This window comes from Onychostoma macrolepis, chromosome 09 (assembly GCF_012432095.1).
Source record: "Onychostoma macrolepis isolate SWU-2019 chromosome 09, ASM1243209v1, whole genome shotgun sequence".
In the NCBI taxonomy this organism is placed as follows: domain Eukaryota; kingdom Metazoa; phylum Chordata; class Actinopteri; order Cypriniformes; family Cyprinidae; genus Onychostoma; species Onychostoma macrolepis.
Window position 1 is genome coordinate 14236286 of NC_081163.1, and position 24303 is coordinate 14260588.

The 24303-nt window shown below is 36.2% G+C and overlaps 1 protein-coding gene across 3 annotated transcripts in view; it reads left to right on the forward strand.

Moving 5' to 3' along the window:
- Positions 1-24303, forward strand: part of fgf14 (fibroblast growth factor 14) — a 137881-nt gene that overhangs the window by 10932 nt on the left and 102646 nt on the right. Inside the window, exon 1 of one of the 3 annotated variants that reach the window (XM_058787712.1) lies at positions 5152-5452. The exons of the other annotated variants lie outside the window; for them this stretch is intronic. Coding sequence (XP_058643695.1) covers positions 5383-5452 — 70 coding nt within the window. The 5' untranslated portion in view covers positions 5152-5382. Of the gene's footprint in view, positions 1-5151; positions 5453-24303 lie in introns of those variants that run through there. 3 annotated transcript variants of the gene reach the window in all.

Consider the following 24303-nt stretch of genomic DNA (forward strand, 5'->3'; position numbering starts at 1 on the left):
TTGAAATGAACGGATAAAAGTGTAAAATTTCTCCGTTTAAACATTTATGTTATCTATGTTCTATTGTGAATAAAATATTGGCTCATTTGATTTGAAAGTCTTTTAGTTTTCATTTTATTCAAATTTAAAAAACGTCCCAACATTTCCGGGAATTCGGGTTGTACATTATAATGTTGTTATGCCTTATTTCGCAGCTCGCATCAAGTTCAAGACACTGATGCTTGCTTATAGAACAACCACAGGCTCAGCACCCGCCTACATGCACTCACTATTAAGAATCTACATCCACTCCAGAAGTCTGAGATCTGCTAGTGAGCGACGCCTCGTGGTACCATCACAAAGAGGCTCAAAATCACTCTCCAGAACATTCTCGTTCACCATTCCTGGCTGGTGGAATGATCTTCCCACCCATATTCGGAGTGCTGGATCCCTGTCAATCTTCAAGCAACAGCTGAAAACTCATCTCTTTCGACAGCACTTGACTTCATCCTAAACTTAAAATAATAAAAAAAAAAAAAAAAAAAATTCTCTTTACTTATTCCTTCCTTTGGTAGTTTGTATTTATTTAAACAATGCCTGAGACTTGGTGTTGCAAGCACTTCGTCTGTCTGATTACCTCTTCAAGATGAATCGCTTTATGTATTCCCCAATTGTAAGTCGCTTTGGATAAAAGCGTCTGCAAAATGACTAAATGTAAATGCATTTCTTTTATAATATTTAAAATAAATGATTTTAGTTTTTAATTTATTATTTTTTTATTTACATAAAATAATAGAATTTTAGCATCAGTAATAACTTGAAAATAATTAATCAGTCAGAATTTCATTGTCTGTGCATCCGTAGTATATTTCCCAGTATGGTATAATTTAAATATGCCTATATTTATTTGTAAACAATGTGGTGGACAGTGTCAAGGTATATGACTAAATAAAAAATAAATTAGGACCTATTTAGAGAAATAGGTCTAGAACTATTTAGAGAAAATATTTTTTATTTATCAGGAAACAAACAGGCATAATTAATCAAAATTAATCATGCAATTATTTAAGTGTTGTTGCAAATCTTGTGTTTGACTAACAAATATTCCTTTTTTGCATTGAATTTTTCTTATTTTCAGTTCAGTAAATTACTCTGTCATTCCAATTCATATTCAACGTCCTGCATGTGGGGTTAAACGGGAGCTGTTTCATAAATTCTGAAATTTACCCATATCTTATCCATATCTGTTTAATAATCTGTTTTCAAAAATGGAAATACTAACCCATTAATTTCATGTGTTAAGTAAGAAAATTTTCAAATAACATATTCAGTAATGTTCAGTAAGCATATGAGAGATTGATCTGTCTACACAAATGCTAAACTGCCTGTACAGTTTCATTAACCTGACCAGAGCCTATCAGATGCCTCAAGCATGAGATTTTATTTATTTATTTTTGGCTATGTCCTCATGCTTAATGGTTTGGTACATAATTTCCTTTGAAATGTAATTTGTGGTAATCACATTGACTGAATAGGTCCTGTATATTTGTTACATCAGGCTTGTGTCTATTCAGGCCACATAGCCTAGGCCACATAATGGAGTAATTTAGTAGCACATGGAGCTTGCACTTACATAACCTTTTTGAAACTAGTACCTTTTATATTCTGAATAAGTTGAGCTAGTAGTGCTGATGTAAACGGTCATGTGTGAGACTGACATTTTTTCCCCCTCTACCAACATTCTAATAAGCTGGAAAACCCCTAAATCGGCACAGCGTAGACCTATACAACAGCTGTGCTACACTAATAGAAAAATATCCGTAGATTGTATGATTTTTGTGTGTGAAAGACCTTATTTTTCCTTTTGTTGAAATGGTTGCTGCACCCTGTTGAAATCAAACAACTCCTCTGCACCAGCCAGATCTTTTCATCTGTCAGAACTGCTTACAGACTTTCCTCCTTCTCGGCAACCCGTCTGGGTTTCCTTATGTAGTCATCAATGCGAATCACCCGCGAGAAGCTTGATAGTGACTCCTAACCATACGCCACTTCTCTTGTGATATAGTCAGCATTGATTTTGGAGTGACCCTCCCCCCACACTACATGCATTTGGCGATTTGCTTTCATTCTTAGGCCAGGCACTCAAACGCAGATGTGAATGTTTGAAAAAGTGCCCAAAATGTTGCCGTGCCATGACAGTGGTTGACCTAAAAAAGAGAAAACTGACTGTAGAAGACAGTTTACGCTAATGCCTGCTGTGGTGTCTTGCCCCTTGTGGTGAGAATGCAGCTCATGCTTGTGTTGGAAAGCCTGCATTACATTTCAGAATGCAACATTGTGCAGAATCACATATTTATGTAAGCGGTACAATTTGCGACAAGTGTTTTAGACATTAAAGTCTGTGACGGCTCATACCACAATGATTCCTACCAACTCCAAGAGCATGGATAGTGGATCATATATACGTGATGAGATATATCTCATTTTCAAAGCCAGACATTGTTGTTTTCATGGATTTCAGGTTAATGTTGGAGTGGCTGTGCTGAAAGAGTGTTTTCTCTGAAAGAGAGTTTTTCTTCTTTCTACCCATAAAAATAGGAGCTTGAAATGATGCAATCTTGTTATACCATGTATTATTTTACAATTGTTTTCTTTTGCTGTTTTTTTGGATCCAGATTGCAAAGAGCTCTTTGAAATCTCCAGCGGGATGCAGTATTCTTTCCTCTCTGCTTGTTTTACAAAGGCAGTTAGCAAAGTTAATGTTTATTTAGCTGACACTTTTAGCACTTAATACAGGTTCAGATCTTCAGGTGCAACCTGACGTTTAGAGTCTTCATTTTTCAACGACACAATAGTGATAGGCTCTCAATTTTTCAGTTACTATCCCAGATGTGTACATCACTTTAGCACCCCATGTGTTACATGTGTTCTTGTGGGCTGTACTTAGTACTGGGTTATGAAGGATGCAGCAGGCTACCGTGACCTGACATACTTTTTTTCAGGGACTGCAATCCAGGTACCAGTTTTGGCTTTTTAAAACACAGAAAGTATGCTTGGTTACACTATAGCTTTGGATATATGGCCAGGTTTAATGTTTCTCCATCACTGGATGATTATTTGATAACTAATGCCATAATCAATAGAAAATGAGCACAAACACATTTTAAAAATGAAATTCCACTTGATAGCTCAACCTTAATTGTGTCAGTGAATAAGACACAGACTTTTGTGTTGAAATAGCCTACTGCGTGCAAAAATTGCATTAGTGTTTCAGGATTTCACCGCAGTGTGTCAAAGCATGTGTGCCAACTTATAGGCTAAGGGCATTTTTTGTCTTTGTAGCATCAGTTTATTCGTTTCTGGTTGTCAAACTGAATGTTATTTAATGTATATTAGCTCTAACCTAGCCTGCAACTAGCACTAGCTTTGCTTGTGCTAGCTGTCAGGCTTACCATGCGGGTGACTGTAGTGCTGTTTGGATTGCAAACAGTATGAATAACCTGTGAAAGCGAACAGTTGTCTCTCAGCTTGACTGTATGTGTGAGAGTAGAAGATATCTCTCTCTCTCTCTCTCTCTCTCCTTCTCTTTTTCCAGCAGTCTACTCAGGGATCTGAGCTACTGGAGGTTGTGCTGTGTAATTTTTGCTGCAGTGCAGCTGACAGTATTGTAACACCGCCTCTCGCAGAATATGTCTGCCTTTTTGCAGCACTGCCTCTAAGCTGTGGAGCAACTCCAAACTGCTTTGTTTAAGAAAAATTGCATTAGTCTTCAAGTTTCGTATTCATCCATCATCATTGACATCCCCTGTGCTTTGTAGCCTTACGTTTACACTTAGATAGCTTTGTCAACATTTTATGCTGACCTTTAGGAAGTTATTATTTCCAGCATCATTGGCTCCTGAACTTATTCCGAAATTCATTTTGCGGTGTTGAGTAAACTCTTATAAATTCCCTTTTCTTACGGTAATTAGTAATGATACCATTGTGTATGGCGTCATAGCACAGCTAATTGTAGGTTTATAGATAATTACTATTATTTAGAGGACTGTTAGTGTTTACTCATCTGCCCTAGGGCTAATTGAATACTTTCGCTAATAATGATGCTTTCAAACAGAGAGGAGACCATAGAGAGGAGGAGGAGACTTCCGGAGAGAATGAGAGATAGTTGGAAAATGATTGAAGGTGACATTGAGCTTTGAAAGAAAATGAAGAAGTTAAACTTTAATGTTTTTCCAGGTCTAAAGGCAAAAGACCAAAAAATTTTAGATACAATGACAATTTGCATGCAACAGCGTCTTAAAAAATAGTGTCTAATTGTTTATGATGGGTCTAAATAATCATACTTTTGTTTTAACTTCTAAAAGTATTAGCAATTTTGAAATCGTCTTGCAATCTTATTTGGTTTGGGTTGGTCATCATAAAAATAAACTTTTATCAAATATAGATCGGAAGTAAATAATAATAAAAAAAAATACCTTTTTTATTTTAATTATTTACACACTTAAACCTTTTTAATTCAAATGAAATAATTTGAAAATATAACTCTTCTTACGTTGTCAAATTAATTATTTCCTAATTATGAACAAAATATAGAAATATCACCACCCCCTACTTTTTTAGATACAGGTGCAGCTGATCAAATACACAGAACAATACAGTGTTTTTCAAAGTGTGGACATATTTTAAATCAGGATTTTGTGATAAAATCATCTTGTGATGTTGCACCATCAATGCTCAGTGTTTTGACAACAAATGTTTATCGTGGTTATCAGTGATATTACTGTAAAGATGCAGACCCCTTTGGTGTCTACATAGTGACTTGCAGAGCACTTACGCAAGTAACAGTATTTGGCGCATTGGGAGTGAGAATGGCTTGAATAAAACTGTACTCAGAAGGTACAAGCTCACCTTGTCAATAAGAGATGCACTGGACCCATGAAGGCCTCTGTCTGAACCCTGTAACTTTTTTGTTGAAACAGAGTTTTGTTGTAACTACAACGTTTAGGGACTGCTCAAAGAGACACTAATATATATATATATATATATATATATATATTTTTTTTTTTTTGTACAGCTTTTCGCAGCGCTGAACAAGCGTTATGTTTCCATGGTGAGACTGCTATTACTGGAAATTGGCAACGTGGTCTGTTCTGACCTGTAAGAACAATATCAGGCACAACATAATATCTAAGTGATAGAGATGTACTGTACTGGTAACACTTGACATTTCTCAAAAGGTTATCATTATTCAACAGCATATCAGTGGTTCTAGTGGGCCACCAGTGCCACAGAGCAGCTGCTTACCCCTGAAGAGACCATAAGAGCATGGTTAGCATTCACAAGCTCACTGCTGGCTGTTCAGCCCCGATGGTGAAGGTTGGTTGATGTTGAGAAGGCTGGAAAATGGAAACCTCAGGGTTGATAGAGATTTTTGAGAAACGCATACGCACTGCAATCAAACTTGATGTGCAGGGTAAGTGCAACCTGGTGTGCCTGCTGTTTTGTGTTGTTACTGACAGCTCTGTTCCGTCTTTTAATGCCCCTAGTGTTACAAGTCGTAATGTAATTTAGACTAGTCAAAACTCCAATTAGATGTCTGTAATGCAATTTGACTAGTAATGGTTCACATTGATGATATCTATAATGCAATTTTGATGCCAATTCCAGGTCAACAGATGCATAATTCAATTTTGACTAGTAAAAATCCCAGGCTCACATATCTAGAATTCAATCTTTACCAGTCATATGTCTACTTATGAGTTCCATTGGTTACTTTTAGATATATTTCTTATACATGTTTTTTTAAAAGCAAATGTTTTGATTAAACATTGTAATTAAAGAGCTCTACAGTTACATTTTTATTCAAATCAAAATGTTTGCAACTCATTTTTATTGGTAAAAATGCAATTCATACTAGTAAAATTATAATTATGACTACCCAAATTGCATTTTATAAACTTAATTAAGTGTTTGTTTTTCTTGCTTGTTTTGTTTTATTTTACAAAATTATGTTTATTCTGTTAATTTAACTGGTTAAAATTTTATTAAAAATGAATATGATAAAATACAATTTATTTTTTATTAATTGGTTTTCTTAGTAGTTGAACATAAACTAGGTAAACGATTTAACTTTTAAGGGAATGAACAAACAAATTTATAATCAAATGGGCAACAGCCTTCAATATACTGTAAAAGTGATTTAGAGAACTGCTCTAGAGAATTGCTGTAAGTCAGAGAAGCAGTGTATGTCTGCCGAATATCACACACACAACAGCAGATATGCTGATCAAGCACGATTAAAATTTCAGAATCCGCAAACAAAATCTGCCATTCCTTCCCCTCTTTCTCTTTCTCGCTCGCTCACTAGGGCGTGCAAAGACATGAGTGATTTGACCAGAACTCTCTTCATTTTCCTCTTCCTCTCTCTGCATGGTTGTAAATAAACAGTGAATCAAAGTGTAAATCATGTGCAGTCACATAAAAATATCAGGGAAGACAGACATCAGTAGCTAGTGCCAGACAGACAAAACTAATCGCTGCATTGCAGATAATAAAAATGGAAGGTCAAATTTTTATCTTATCATTACTTTTTTTTACTTTTTTTTTTTTTGAATGATAAGTCTTTTTTTTTTTTATTATTGCCTTTGTAGGGGAAATGATATGATTATGCATTCACTGCGTCTGGCATCCCCTCACATCCTCCTTACCTGTCTGGAGGGTGAGATGAGTGAGTCTCATTAGAGGAGCTGCTGAGAGAAGGGCAGACCCTGGTGCTGCAGGGTTGCAGGGCTGCCAGCTCTCTGGACACACATTCTGATCTCACTGTTACTCAGACTGATTCAGTCATTGGCAATTTTGCTGCTCTTTAAGGCCCTAATATCCTCTTAGCAAAGTTCTTCTTTGTTTAAGGAAACAGAAGTGTGTAACAGTAGTACTGATTGCAAATGTTGACAAAACATTAACGTTGCCATTCTGAAAATGTGTGCAGAATTTAGCGCAAAGTCTGCGTTGACAAGCTGATTTGAACCACAGAAATCATTTTCATCACACCCAATCTTATTTAATTCCATACCCGACCCGACCCATTTGACATAAAGACCTTGACCTGAACTGCACCCGCACCAAATACATCAGATAGACAAACATAACTCATAACTCATTGTGGTTATTATCTTACATGTTGCAATCACAGACAAAGAGGCGACTTAATTTTAATAATAGTATTTACACTGCAATACACATAATACAGATCTGTTTTGACACATTTGAGTTTTTTGGTCCCATCCACTGCTATGTTTATCACTACGTCAGTCAACGGATAGGGAGTGAGTCGCAGAATTATATTTTAGTGGATTTGCTCTGCATTTAAATGCAGTTGTCTCTCCTGAAATTTATTCTATGTGGCCGTTAGTCAAACTTTTATTCAGATTGAGAATATATCAATATAATTGCAATGTTGCAAATCGCATTGTCTTCAGACTACAGAGCATGAACACTAATAAGCACGGGACCGTTTGAAAACAGCTGCCTATCAGCGATACTGAACTGAGTCGAAATAGTCATGGCTATTGGATCCGCATTCTGCCCGTGCCTATTGATTCCCTGATCTGCACCCGCACAGCAAATGCTGTCATGCTGTCGCTCTGCAGTCTGTTTCATAGTTTTGTTCACACACTCACTCAAGCTCCACAAATAACCCTCTTTATCCACACGCATACATGTACATGCTTAACCTAACTCTTGATTGCCGTAGGAATGTTTTGATAATCAGGTGCCACTCAACAGACTCAAATCACACTCGCCTGGCACTTTGATAGCCATTCCAGAGGTCTGGGTCACAGTGTATTGTAGTTATTCATTGCTCTTCACACAACGTTTTGGATTCAGTAAAAATTGAATATAGAGCATCAGTCAAATGGACTTTTTTAATGATACTTATACTGTGCTGTTTGTCATTCTGGAGCAGATTGGCTGACTAAAATGTTTAAGCTCCAGCCCCAAGTCTAACTTTAAAATCTGACTGGTTGATGTGAATGTTGTTTCTGAAACCAACAAAGCATGTTAATGCAAAAAAAAAAATCTTCTTTGCTAAATTATGTCCATGATTTTATTTCACATCTCAGTCAGTACATCACATTAACATCAAACGAGGAAGCGTTCCTCTCTCTCTGGACTACAAGAGCCCATGAGGACAGCCTTTGAGGGCTTTTGGATGTAGTCCATGCAAGAGGAGCCGCATGACTTGCTCATTAGTAGCGAGTCTTTCTCCACACTACCTTATTAAAGTCAAAATTTACCCTGTTTATTTTCTTAATGCACATTCCTAGTCTTATTTTGAATTATTCATTGGTGCTTTTGATTCAAAGAAAAAAATGCTTGTAATTTTTAATCAAAATGTAATAACTTGGTCTTCCATTGAAATTACTTTCGATTTCAGCTCATGTCACTTAGGCTGTATGAGGAAAAGGTAACCAAACTCCAGCTATTTTGCTACTGTTTTAACAAACTTAGCATTTGGTCTGGCTCCATTGTGGTATTTAACACCCGCTTTTCGTCATCCAGTCATTCAGTCATTTGTTGTTAATATACAGTATCACAGTGCATTGTATCCAATTTAACTTACACATCAGTTATATCTGCTTGGTACTTTTGGTTAGGCAGGTTGTCAGTGACATTTCAAACTCTAATCATACACTAAATGATGCTTTATGGTTTAGGGTACCATGTTGTCCTTTAACATTGTCCATACAATTGGAAATAATGATTTGTTTAACTATTGGTAGGAGAATGTTTACGCGCATTGTCCCCAAGGTTATGGCACACATTGAAAGGGACGTCAGATGTCAGATTGGCACCTCGCTGCGTAACGCTCGTTCAACAAACATAAGATAGGTCGTCACTACACCTCCTCCATCTATCTTGGTCGTGATGTGTGAAAAGCCTCATAATAATGGCCATCTAAATATAGTTGGCTCTTTCAAAGGTGGCATAGCAACAGAGTTGGGATCCGTTGACTAAAGAAACTGAACTTCAGAATTGCCTTTTGAAATCAGTTTGAATAGAGTGATCTTGACTCACCGTCTTTGTCTTGTTTAGATGTTATATATTGAGGAGTTATGTAAAAAGCTGGGAAAGAATGGATGCGTGTTTGTTTCTATGAAGATGCTTGGTATGTTGATAAAAGAAGACTTTGATAGGTGTCCAATATAAAAATATAGGTGTCAGTATAAAATACACAGTTACCATTAAACTCAAGAAAATGCAGTAATCTGCTCTCTCTCCTACTTTAGAAAGTTCATATTACTTTGCATTTGTTGTCTCAGATCTTCACTTTATTTTCCACTCATCCCAAGTCACAACTGCTGTTTCTCACAGAGGAATCTGTGCACGATTATTACGTTTTTGTAATGTTTCACCTTTGCTGTCTCATCAGGAACGTTATTCAGGGTATTATTTTAAATCAAATAGCAGCAGTTAATGAGATGTCACACTGGCCTCATGAGGGGGTCTGCTTCTCTGGCAGGTGAAGGCGTTGTGTGGTACAACTAAAAATATTTTGAACTTTCTCAAGGGCTCTTGTCTTCTGTTAAAGGTTGGAGCTTTAAAACGGAGTAATTATCATCTTTGACATCCTCTCGCACAGGCATTTAACCTGTTGCACTGACTGGCTTTCCCACAGGGGAACTGATGTAGAAATTGTTTTAATGTCTTCCATGAGTGGGCAAAGCAGCTGCTGCATGATTCATCATTCTTTTTAGGAAAGGCAAGAAAAAGGCAAAGAGGATTGCATGGGAAAGATCAGTTTGGAACACAGATTGATGAGATGGTCTATTTGCTGGTGCTGTGAGTTTGTTAAAATACTAGTGGACAGTTGTTAAAGAGATGGTTAATCTCACTCTAACTCACTCTTTGGCTTGGAAATCAAGACTTGATTCCTTGATTTTTTTTTTTTTAAGTGTTAATGTTTTTCATGGTTTTGAGTAAAATTATTGGCTCTTCTAAAGCCAGCGTTGTCCAATTCATGAAAGAATGTCTCTGACTCCTATGTTTGACTCACAAGACTCACTGAATCGGTTGTAGCAGTTCTTGACTTACTCAACTCTTAAGTGTTTTGTCATGTCAAAATGAACCAAACTAAATTTCAACAGGAAATGTACTAAAAAAAAAATTCTGTGTTGTCTGTACTTAATTCTCATGGCAGCTTAAATCAGTACTAAAAAGTAAAATTAAAATGTAATTTATATACATAATTCAGTTCTATATTGAAAAAGGTAAAAAAAAAAAAGGTACTAAGAATCATCACCTATAGCATATGGGTTTCAAACTATTTGAAGGTCAGTAGATGATGACACAATTGACATTTTGGGTTAACCATCCCTTTACACATGCAACACATCTGTCACATTTTGTATCTCAAAGTGTTGTGTATCAGATGGAGGAAGGAGAGGGTGAGACAGACAGAGCGACATGTTATGTCAAGTGATGGGTCAATGTTTGAAAGAGAAAGAGGCCTCTAAAAGATAAAAGAATGGCATGAAAAAGAGACGGAGGGGGGTTTTGTTCAAAGTTCCAGATCAATGAACCAGGCTGCAAAATTTTTCCTACTAATGTCTTTCATAGCTCAGAGGACTGGTAGCTCTAAATGTGCAAAAGTGGAAAATGTCAATGATATATCCATGAAGAAATTCCAGTAAAAAAGCCTGACTTAACCAAAGTCTCTTATGCAATATTCACATAGCCTTGGGTAACGTGAAAGTAAGGAACCATTCATTTGTGAAATGACTGTAGAGGCTAATAAATTACCTCTATAAGTTATCCACTATTATTACTGTAATTCACTGATTTAATTTATACAAAGGAAGCCAGCTGGTCTCATGAGACTGTGGGCAGTGCTCAAAGTTGCCGCATCCATTATTCCCCTCTGGAGATTCAAAAGTGATCGTTTTACCCAACGCAGCAGCATTTCCTATAGAAGGCTCAAGTAAGGGGTCTGGAAATAATTAAGTTACCAGTCATTGTTGGGTTGACTAAGCAGATGCTGAAACAGCAGCTCCCAATGCACCAAGATTTCCCACCAAAAAGTGGAATCGCATTTCTTTAACTTTACATAGCATGCAGTTTTTGAAAGTTTAGGTTGCGGGATTCATTAATTATTAGTGGTGCTTGCTAAGGCAGACTGTCCATACATGTTTATCATATTTAGGATTGTTAGTATGACCTCAAAATGAGGAAAGTTGTGCTGTTTGTTTTCAAAGTGCTTGGACAACAAAACAGGTGAAAATATATCCCTAAATTGAAGAATGTCACACCTTTTTATTCAACAGTATTTTTTTAAACTTTGCATATATATATATATATATATATATACATACATATAATATACTGAACCGAAATGGTTCACAGCTGTTAATGCACAATCACCTTTTTAGATCAACTAACTGTAATACTGTGTAAGATTTCCATTCGAACTGAACGCATATATCTAGTCTATCACTGCCCGTTTCACAGCAAAATTCTAAATTGACATTTCATTCACTGACACACTTTTCTCAGCAGCAACAAAACTGTCAAACAAAAAAGCAAATATTAGCATTTTTTAAGTGTGCTATAAAATAATTGTATTTTAATACCCTTTTTTATTTTAAAATGTAATAGTATGATCAAGTTTTATTTATCATATTGTTTATTTTATATAAAAAAAAAAACTAAATTAAATCTATCTATCAATCACATTTTAAGCTATTTTTTTTCTTGACTTTTTTTGGACACATTAGCATCCTCTTGGGGTCCCCTGGGGTCCCCGGACCCCAATTTGAAAACCCCTTGTCAAAAGGACACTCTTTTTAGCGTGCATTGTTTGTCTGCTGATTTACACCTACAGATCAGCAAAGACACTTTTCAGGCAAATGAAATGAAACCTAAGCTAAGCACTCCACAAGAGGATAGTGATTCATTTATACAGATTGTATTTATTTATTGAATGTGTCGATTTTTTTTAACACTTCTATTTACATGTGGTAGCTGGTAAAGCCCACAAGCACACAAAGCACTATTCACTGTGGTGTAATGTTCCTGTATCAAATGTCAGTGTGTGTTCAGAGGACTGCTCTACTGGCTTTAAAAGAGGGGGAAATCTGTTTGTGGCTAGCTGTGCTTCCTCTCAATCTATCGGCCTGTATCCTTTTTCCCTGCGAGGGCAACATCTCAACATTGGACCTGCCCGGAAAGGCAGGTGTCAGGAGAACCCGATCCCCTCGGGGAGTATAGACCTGTGATTCTGCGTGCCAGTGTCTTGTTGAATCCCTTAAGATGACCTCCCTCTGTCCTTCAGCAGTTCTGAGTGGGTAGAAAGTTGAGAGAATGAGACAAGAAGGAAAAAAACTCTTATCTCTCAGAAACCGAATCCTTTGATGACACTGACGAATGGATGTTAGGGGTATGCATGGATCTCTGGCGAAGAGGAAGCGAAAGTTTGGAGTAAAGGATGGACAAGTCAGACTGTGTTATAGAATGAGCTTGAAATCTTTTCTATTCTGGGTTTAATACAAGTCAAGCTCGATTGACAGCTTTTTTCATACAGTGTGTATTACCACAAAAATTAATTTTAGAAATCAGTTACAGAGGTTGCAGTGACAGTTTTTGGATGATTTTACAGCTGAATGTAAAGCTTATAATTTTATAAAAGCCCCTACATAGATTCTTTAGTATAAAGCTGTAATGTTTTTATCTGTTTTGGCATTATGTTGCCAACGCATTGACATTGTAAAATTGGGTATAGCTTTAAACAGAAAAGGTGTACATTTTTTCATACTAAAATTATGTTAATATACATATTCCTTACATCTTGTGATTGGTTTGTGATTTTTTTTTCCATCTGACAGTAATGTTAACATACTGTATATTTGATTAATATAATATTTTTTCATGCTAATCAACATTATACAACAATTACTGTTCATTGAGTTTAACTTTCATGAACCAGATATATTCATTTAAATGCACAGCATGGCCATGAAAACCTTGACTTGACTTGAAAAAAAGCTTGACTTACATTATAATAGTATACTGTGTGTGTGTGTATATATATATATATATATATATATATATATATATATATATATATATATATATATATATATACAGTCATGGCCAAAAATATCAGCACCCTTGATAAATATGATCAAAGAAGGCTGTGAAAATTAATCTGCATTGTTAATCCGTTTGATCTTTTATTAAAAAAATTCACAAAAATCTAACCTTTCATTGGATAATAAGAATTTAAAATGGGGAAATATCATTATGAAATGAATGTTTTTCTCAAATACACGTTTGACACAATTATTGGCACCCCTAGAAATTCTTATGAGTAAAATATCTCTGAAGTATATTCCCATTCATATTCACAATTTTGAGCACTCCAGGGTGATTATGAACATGAAATTATCCAGCCATGGCTTCCTGTTTCACAGAAACATAAATACGAGGGAAAACAAAGCCCAAATTCCCTTAATCATCCATCACAATGAGAAAAACCAAAGAATATATTTCTGATCTGCAACAGAAGATAGATAAGCTTTACAAATTAGTGAAGTGGCTTTAAGAAAAGAGCTAGAGCAGTGAAAATTCCCATTTCCACCATCAGGGCAATAATTAAGAATTTCCAATCAACATAAAATCTTACGAAATTGCCTGGAAGAGGATGTGTGTCTATATCGTCCTAATGCACGGTGAGAAGGAGAGTTTGAGTGGCTAAAGACTCTCCAAGGACCACAGCTGGAGAATTGCAGAAAATAGTTGAGTCTAGGGGTCAGAAAACCTTAAGAAAAAAATTGTCAAACAGCACCTGCATCACCACATGTTGGGAGGGTTTCAAGAAAAATTCTCCTAGCTCATCCAAAAACAATCTCCAGCATATTCAGTTGTCAGACACGACTGGAACTTCAAATGGGACTGGCTTCTATGGTCAGATGAAACTAAAAAATTAGCTTTTTAGCAGCAAACACTCAAGATGGGTTTGGTGAACACAGGGATAAAAAAGTACCCCATGTGTACAATGAAATATACTGCTGTATTTTTGATGTTGTGGGCCTATATTTCTGCTGGAGGTCCTGGACATCTTGTTTAGACACATGACATCATGGATTCTATCAAATACCAACAGATAAAAAAAATCTTATAATGGGCCATGTTTGGATCTTCCAACCGGACAATAATCCAAACACAAATCTCAAAAACAACACAAAAATGGGTCACTGAGCACAAAACCAAGCTTCTGCTGGCCATTCCAGTCCTCTGACCTGAACCCTATAGAAAATGAGTGGTGAACTGAAGAGAAGAAGCACCAACATGGAGCTGGGAATCTAAAGGGTCTGGAGTGATTCTGGATGAAGGAATGGTCTCTGATCTCTTGTCAGGTTTTCTCTAACCTCATCAGGTATTATAGGAGAAAATTTAGAGCTGTTAAACTGGCAAATGGAGGTTTCAAAGAGTTTTGAATAAACGGGTGCTGTTAATTGTGGCCAATGTGTATTAGAGAAAAACATTTATTTCATAATGATATTTTCCCCCATTTTATATTCTTATTATCCAGTGAAAGGTTAGATTTTTGTGAATTTTTTTAATTAAAGATCAAAAGGATTAACAATGCAGATTAATTTTCACAGCCTTCTTTGGTCATATTTACCAAGGGTGCCGATATTTTTGGCCATGACTGTATATATATATGATGTGACCGCTTTGAATTCTATAACTATGACCAGATTATTATTCAGTGAATCTGTTGAACAATATGAGATCCTCAGATTTGCGTAATTTGCAATATGGGACTGCTATTAGAATGCTGTTTGTGTATGAACACTGTCTAATTATAGAGAGACTCTAGCGTGTCCTTGAAGTACATGACTGCTGAGGTGGCTGTAGTTTGCTGCAGTGGTGACTTAAGGGAAGATCAGGGGTCAGTTTTGTTGTTGGATTCTCTGATTCACGCAGCCTCTTATTTGATTACCCTCCTAAGTCAGGCAGGAGCGTTGATGGTGCAAACAGGTAAGGGTAACAGACAAGGACATGTACCTGAAAGCTAAATAACTGCTTTTGAATTTTTTGAAATTACATAATTTTTTTTTTTTATATTTTATCTACAGTTTAATTTTAGATCAAGTTAGGCTAGTTATTTGAGAAGCTAGGTAAACAGTACTTTAGAAGTAAATTGTAAGTGTATGCTAAAGAAAAACTGGTGTAAGATATTCTTAGAAACAGTTTTCACTGCAAATAACTAAGAAACACACACACGCACACACACTGTATTTTCTTGTAAAATGTACTTCTATAGTCTGTTTTTTAGTGTACTCAATTTATCGCTGTCCTTTGGAAAAAAAAATCCATGTTAGAAAATGTCAGATTCAAGAGAAAGAGAACACAATCACCCTAAAGTTTTATTGATACCTCAGACTGAGACCTCTGTTGATCCAGCAGCTGTTAAAAAAGTGATGAAAACTTATCAACAATGAAGTCTCCAGTAAGCACATATATCACAGAGATTTCCCATCTAGAAAACTTTTGTGTGTGTGTGTGTGTGTGTGTGTGTACAACCATCTGAAAACAAGTTTTAATTCATAAACATCAAAAAAACCATATGCTGACTGTCAATCTAACAGCTTCCAGCACATACTGTACACACCAAATAGATGTCTCTACTATTACGAGATATATGTTAAGGCTTATAATAAAGCAAATCTCAGTGGAAATTGTTATGTCTGGTGTGCACACAAGCATGATATATCCAAGGTCACATATGTCTGTAAAGAGAACTGATGTCATCACATCCAGAGTTAATGGGGTCACATCATTGTAATGATGGGATTGGTATACTCAGCAGTACTCATTTCAGTGAGTCAGTCACTTCCTGGTTCAGGCACGTGTGTCAGTAGAGCGGGGACTGTTTTATTGTACCTTAACTGCATTATGAATCCATAAATGTCATATCCCCCCAGCAGTATGGTCTGAGCTGGTTATTGAGGACTAGGTTCTTCCTTCTTTCATATCTGAGATTTTCATGGCCTGGAGATGTGCTCCTACTATATGGATATATATTGATATAGCTAGAGAGATGGTTCTTGAAACTGTAAATGTTTTGCTGAAACAATATATAAATGCATTAATTTCTCCTATATACTGCACTGCACAGTCCAGTTCATTTTAGTTAGTTTATTCCTGTGCAAGAATTATGTGAAGGAACCAATGTAAAAAGTTTTTTTTTTTTTTTTTTTTGGTAATATATCTGTTTACATTTAATGTCGCAAATTTATTTAAATATTCTATTAGAGAAGTAAGGCTCTAATTTAAATTATGAAGTATTAAATTATAATATAATATATATATATATATATATATATATATATATATATATATATATATATATATTGTTAGAAACAGGTCAATTTAGCTCAAAGGGAATCATTTATGATTTTATAGGGAATTTGAACAGGATCACTGTTTCACGGTTGATCACTGAGTTGGCCAGCGATTCATTGAATGAGCCATATAACATAAATTCTGCGCTGGATATTAAAATCCAAAATATAGTGAAAGCACTATTAAATAGCATAGTGACAAGATCGGCAGTTTAAGACATTAACTTGTAAGCACAAAACAACAAGATACTTCTCTTTTCAATATAAATAAGACTTTATTGGATAAATAAGACATGTAAACTAATCTAACACATGAACACACGCATTCACACATTCACACAATCACACAAGTTGCAGAAAGAGAAAAAGTGAGGAAAGGATGAGTTTAAGAGAATGAAAATGTGAAATCCCAAGTTTATATCAATATGTGCAATTGCATAGACCTGAACAACCATCAATCACTTATTTAACCCTTGCATTGAGTTTCTCAATGAGGCTAAAATTTATATTAAATATACCAGCTCAGCTAAAATCTGGAGGTTACTTGCTTGCGTTGCCTTTGTGTTAAGGGATTCCCTTTTGTTGTCATCTTTGCAGAAAAGGGGTTTTCCCATCCCAAGGTTGCTGATTGACTGACAGTTCAGTGGTCGTTGCAGTGATGTCTTGGGAAGCCAATGGTTGGGCGTTGGCTGAAGATGCGGAGTTGTGGCTGGTAGAAGTTTTGAGGCGGTCACAGACTCGAGTTGAACTCGGAGACAAGGCCTGGCGGCAAAACTTAAACTGAGAACACGAAACTTGCATCGGAAAAGAAAAGAAACTAAAGTAAAAGAAAGAAAGGATGTAATGAGACTAGGTAGTTTTTCTTCTCATCGTGGTGTTAAGTAGCAGCTGGCATGTAAGCCAGAGCACGCTCAAAGAGCGCTAAAAAGCAGCGTCAAAATGTGCAAAAAGCAAAAGCAAAAAGAAGGAGAGAGATTTGATGGTGTCCTGAGTTTTTAAACTCGGCTTTTGGACACATCCCAACATGGTGTCTTGACCAATTAGATATTGCCTTAGCTTGGGGTGTTGCTCTGTTTCTCCTCCCACTACGTAAATCAATTATCTGGTCAGTCACATTGTCTGAACTTTCCAGCTCTTTGCAGAGTATAATTTTGGACACGATTTCTATAACCTGAATATGATACATTTGACAAAGAATTAATTGGAAGAAACCTTTCAAGCATGATTTTTCATACATACCAAACATGAATATGAACCCTTAAGCTATTCAATAGTTATTAAAAAGATATACGCAATGAGTGATTAGGATATGATAGTCAAATGTGTGGGTTACATACATAATATGGAGTTATGCATAGAAATCATTAGTTGCTTATAAGTCTTTTAAGATGATTTTAGGTGCATCTACACAGGTTCTGTGCCATTCTGTGGACGTGAGAATGTGTTCTGAGGAACACAGGTCAAAAAGGTTTTAGAAGAAATTTCAGTCTGGTCTTTGTCTTGGGTGGGGGAACCCACCCAACGAAGTCTCTACTAATGATTTGACCATCAATCTTGGTTACTTGCCCCAAATTTGACAATCTACTTCCTGAGTTGGAATTATCAATAAGTGTTCTTTGTGTCAATGTTGTAAGCTGCTCAAAGCTGCTAGTTGGTGGACTTGCTTCAGACTCGTGGTGCCAGGATCTGGACAGATTTATGACATTGTCTTGTGGCCCTGGGCCTCTTTGTGGAATTTGGCTCTTTGGGTTGTTCAATCTGATCGAATCTTAATTTGTCTGATTCGCTCTCTGATATCCTACAATATATATATATATATATATATATATATATATATATATATATATATATATATACTGTATATATGTATGTTAAATATATTGCCGAAATGCAGTTACCTATTTTTGTTAGTATAACAATTTTAAATGATGAGTACCTTGTGGCTTGGAAAGTTTTGAAGTTGCTTTCCTTCATTCATCATTGTAGGGTTTAATATGTAAATAATTTAATTTAGCTCAAAGGGAATCATTTATGATTTTATAGGGAATTTGAACAGAATCACTGTTTTGCGGCTGATCACTGAGTCGGCCGGCAATTCACTAAACGAGCCGTATAACATTAATTCTGCACTGGATATTAAAATCCAAAATATAGTGAAAACACTATTAATAAGCACAGTAACAAGATCGTCAGATTAAGACATTAACTTGTAAGCACAAAACACAAGATACTTCTCTTTTCAATATAAATAAGACTTTATTTATATAAACTTAAGACATAAACTAATCTAACACAGGAACACACGCATTCACACGTTGCAGAAAGAGAGAAAGGATGAGTTTAGAGAATGAGAATATGAAATCCCAAGTTTATAGCAATATGTGCTATTGCATAGACCTGAACAACCATCAATCACTTAATTAACCCTCGAATTGAGTTTCTCAATGAGGCTAAAATTTATATTAAATGCACCAGCTCAGTTAGACCTGGAGGTTACTTGCTTGCGTTGCCTTTGTGTTACAGGGATTCACTTTTGTCGTCGTCGTCATTGCAGGAAAAGGGGTTTCCCAAGTGCTGATTGGCTGGAAGTTCAGTAGTCGTTGAAGTGATGTTTTGGGCGTTGGCTGGAGGTGCGGAGTTGGTCTGGTTGAAGTTTTGAGGCAGTCACAGACTCGAGTTGAACTCGGAGACAAGGCGTGGCGGCAAAACTTAAACTGAGAACATGAAACTCGCAACGGAAAATAAACTAAAATAAAAGAAAGAAAGGGTGTAACAAGACTAGGTGGTTTTTCTTCTCATCGTGGTGTTAAATAGCAACTGGCATGTAGGCCAGAGCACGCTCAAAGAGCGCTTAAAAGCAGCGTCAAAACGCAGTGGCAAAAAGACAGAAGAGAGAAGGGAGAAGGGAAGATTTGATGGTGTCCTGAGTTTTTAAACTCGGCTTTTGGAACACCTCCCAACTGGTGTGTTGACCAATTAGATAGGCTATTATCTTAGCTAGGGGTGTTCCTCCCATCATAAATCAGTTTGTTATCTGGTCACATGGTCTGAATTTTACACGCTCTTGTAAAGTATAATTTTGGACATGATTTCTATAACCAGAATATGGTACATTTGACACAGAATTAATTGAAAGAAACGTTTCAAGCTAGAATTGTCAAACTCATACATACCAAACACGACTAACCCTCATTCAATAGTTATTAGAAATACATACATAATATGTGCTTAAAACATGATAGTCTATTGTGTGGGTTACATACATAATATAGTGTTATGCCTAGAAATGTCCTTTTAGGATGATTTTATATGCATATGAAAAAGAAAGTCTCTGTGTAGTTCTATGTAGGACATAGAATTAAAGAATTTCAGTCTCAGTCTTTGTCTTGTATGTGTGGGGGAAAAGTCAATCTAAAGAAGCTCGTGATTTCTCTTGTGGAACACGTGATGGCCATCTCTTTGACCATTAATCTTGATTATTTGTTGCAAATTTGAAAATCTCCTTCCGGCATTGTACTTATCAATAAGTATTCTTTTGTCTTAATGTTGCGAGCTGTTCTGTGAAAGAGGCTTGTTGGTTAGGCTTGCTCCAGACGGTTGGAGCTAGGAATCTGATTTATGACGTTGTCCTGTTTTCTTGGGGCCTCTCTGGAATTTCGGCTCCTCATGTTTCGATGTTCTGATCGAATCTTAAATTTGTCTGACTCGTTCTGATCCTACATCATGAAAAGTTAAGTAAACTAGGTCCCATTTCTGAAAATGCTTAGTTGAACTTGAAAATATGAAAACTCATGTGTCGTCAAATGTAAACCACTTCTAATATCAAATGTCCTGATGAAGGTCAACCATTATATTAATATGTTTCAGTTGAAATGATTTCATGTTTTCCCAAAGAGGAGAGGGATTTCTGTTTTTCATCTGAAATACAGCAGCTGCATGAGAAATAATTATACATTACCTTCTCCAGACACAAATCTGTGAATTTTAAACAGGACAGGCAGGACTGCATTAAATTATTATTTTTTCTTCCTAAAAGTCTATAAAAAGACCAATTTTGGCTACAACATTAACAATTCATTGACTGTTGTTTAAAAAATAGCATTTGTGAAATATTCATGATAGATTTGTTTTAGCACAAATCATGTTACTTATTCATACATTGGATGTCATGGAAATTCATGGCCTTTTCAATTTACTTAGAAATGCCTCGAAATGCTCTTAACCAGCATTCTTTAGAGTTTTGGCTGCAGTGTAGCGCTGCATCCCACGTTCAGGGTTTGGCTTCCTGGTTGGATCAAGTGAATGCTCATGTAAGCAGTCTTTTAGCCAGGAAAACTGCATTTGTTTTTAAGGGTTATTTTCGATACTCTTAGACTTGGGTTGTTTTTGGTGCCAACAACTCTTCTTTATTGTTTATTCATTCATTTGCATTGTAATGCAGAACTATGCAGTGCTGGCCTCAAGGGGCTTTACAGTTTGACCAGGGCTTGACAGAGACATTACGAATTGTTGTTAATATGTTGTGATATAAAGTACATCCACATTATATATTCATAAAACCTGCTTTCTTCAGCTTCCTTTAACCTAGGCAAGCAGTGTTTGATATTAATTATTAAAAAATCATGTTAATGGAAATTTATTTAATCTGTATACATAAATTAAATATTATAATTTATTATATTTATTACAAGGCAAAAGAAAAAAAATGCATTGCCTTAAAAAGTATTCCTAATATTGTGTAATTCGGTTTATTCTAACACAATAAGTAACATGCACAGTAAATATGAATGATATTATTGCAAATGAAAGCAACCAGCTTCGGTTATCCTTGGGAAAAGCAAAGTAGCAGCACAGCGGAGAACATGTCTTTCTGCTTGATGCCAACTGGCTCCAAACGTTATCCAAATAAACATTAGGACTAACAGTACTATTAGCTCCTGCGTGCATGCAAATGGATTATCTCCCTGGTTCATCTCTCTGCTGTAGCCCATGGGTAGCGCTTGGCGTGGTGTTTCTGTGTGGCCTCTGTAGAAAAGCTGACTTGCTGGAAATGTCTGGCTGTGATGGATGGTTCCTTGAGATCTGTGTGAAGGCCATATCCCTGAGAGAACAGCTTCATACTCCACCTTTGCCATGCTCTACAGGCGGCCTTGCTGGTGTCGATCGCCACTGGCTCACAGCTGAGCGCTCCACTCTCCACAGCATGCGGTTAATTGGCTCTTTAATTGTCTTCAACCTGGCAAGTCCAGGCATGTTGTATGTACACGCTGGCGACATAGAGCTATTTTTTTAACCTCAATCAAATCTTTCAAAGAGGTCAGGAATTCGGTTGAATATTGAGCATGATATGAATTGTTGCAAGAATTTATTGAATTTTGTTACCTAGAGTTAGGCATAGTTCACCCAAAAGTTCTTCTGTGAAACACAAAAGGAGGAATTTAAGAATATAAATGTCTGTGTAAACTTTTTCGAAATAATGAAGTTAATTTTTAGCGAATAACAACTTAAACTACAAGATGCATGGAATTTATTAGGGCCCGAGCACCGAGGTGCGAGGACACTCTTGGAATTGCTCCGTTTATTATTTATTTATTGTGTTTTTTTTGTTTTGTTTAGTTTTTTAGCATGGCAGTGTAAATTACCATCTCCTTTTGATGTATGAAAAGAAAACATGGACATTCTACAAATTCTGCAAACAGAAAAAGACAAGAGGATGAGGAAGTGATAGCTGTTCATTTTTGAGTGAACACTCCCTTTATAGAAGAATAGCGTTTGAGCAAAGAGGCGATTTTTTTTTTTTTTTTTGTCTATAAGTTTTTATTGTCTATAAATAGCTGGTCAGCATGTGTTTTTATTGCACTACATGAAAGCTCACTGCAACTGATATATGGAATCAAGTATTACTCTGGGAGGTTTTACAATGTAGTGTGAAGGCTGACTTGAAAATATCATTAAAATTCTCATTTTAAATTTGAATTAAATTGAAATCAAGCCAAATTTATTTTGAAGTCACCTAGGCCAAGAGCAATAAGTCAAACTATTTATAATAAGAAGGCTCTCAAATTCTAATGGTTTAAATGTATATATTCAGGGCCATATAGTGGCATACTCAGAGAAACATGCTCTCTATGTATATGCCAGTGATTGTCTGGTCTTTTAAATACCAGCCTGTGAGCAGCCAGTTCATTGCAGGTACAATTCAGAAGTGAATGGTTCTTTAATTAGTGAGGCTGTTCAAGTCCGTCTCTATGCTTGTGGGATAGAACTTGTTGAGTCGTTTTGTTATATAATCTACACATTAAGTAATAGCTCTTCCATTAAATAGAGTGATGTAGAGAGACTGTATCACCCACCCGACTCTGTTCAGCTGCCTAATAACATTTATCTCAGTTGAGAGTAGGAGGAGCCTTTGAATACTCAAGCTGATGTCAGAACAATGGTGAATGGGGCATTGGAGCGGAACGTCAAAAGGCTGATCAATAGCATTCAGCTTTTTATTAAGTTGCTCAATCATTTCATACTCAACCATGAGGAAACTGAAGAGACATTTCCAATAGATTTGGCTGTTTTTGTTAGAAGTTACTGTGATGAAAGAGTTCTGTAAGTTATTATCAAGTAACTGTTGAGTAAAGAGAGTGTGAGTGCAATAACAGCAACTGACTGTGTGTTGGGAAACTCAATTGAAGCAGGTGTTGGTTCGCTTTCATTGCGTGACGGTCGGAACGGTGACCAGCGCTGTCCCCACCTTTGTGTAACGAAGTCTGCTCGGGTCAGATTGGCGCAGGAAGTGTGGAAGGACGTCAGCAGAATTTGACCCAGATAGCTTTCCTCCACTTTGAGTGCTCCACACATCAAACCAATTTATCCCCCTCCTGTTAGTGTCAGAGCGTATTAGCACTGACTGCGTGACTGTGAGTCTGCCTGATGCGGTTCAGTAACCTACAGGGTCACACGCTTATCTGAGAGAATATGACTGGGAGTTTGTCCCTACATAGGGTGTGAACACAGCATCACCCAGCCATAATGATACCTAATGGCTTCTCCGCAAACCAAACCCAAAAAAAGCCCCTCAAAAACCCTTAAGCAAAACCCTCAAGATGCAGAAAGCTGGTGATTGTATAATATCTTGAGGGCCAGCGCTCATCAGGTGTGAAATATTGCTGCCTTCAAGTCCTCCTGAGAAGTTCCTAATTACTCATTCAGAAATTATAATTATGTAGTGATGTGATTTAAGGTGATTGTGGTCTGAATAAAATGGATGTGTTGGGCAGTATCATTTCTTGTATATAAATTTCACTTCAAGGACCAGGAAATGCAAATAATATGGACTACTTGTAATTGACGTTTATGTATGCTATCATTATCTTGCAGCCACAGAAAATGATAACTGAGCAGATTAATTTTTCTTTCTTTCTTTAAATTGATCAAAAGTGACAGTAAATAATTTCATTATGTAACAGAAGATTTCTATTTGAAATAAATGCAGTTCTTTTAACGGTCTATTCATCAAAGAATCCTGAAAAAATATATATTGTAGTTTTCACAAAAATATTAAGCAGCCCAACTGTTTTTGCCGTTGATAACAGATAGAAATGTTTCTTGAGCACCAAATCAGCATATTTGAATGATCTCTGAAGGAGCATGTGACACTGAAGTCTAGAGTAATGATGCTGAAAATTCAGAAAGAATAAATTACATTTGAAAATATAAATATAAAACAGATATTTTAAATTATTTTAAACTCTTATTACTGTATTTTTGCTTATATAAATGCAGCCTTGGTGAGCATAAGAGATATTGAATTTCATTCAGAAACATTAAAAATTCTTCCTGACACCAAACTTTTTAATGATAGTGTAATATCAAACATCAAATCTCCCCAGATAAGCATTAGCACATTTAGAGTACCTTGCAC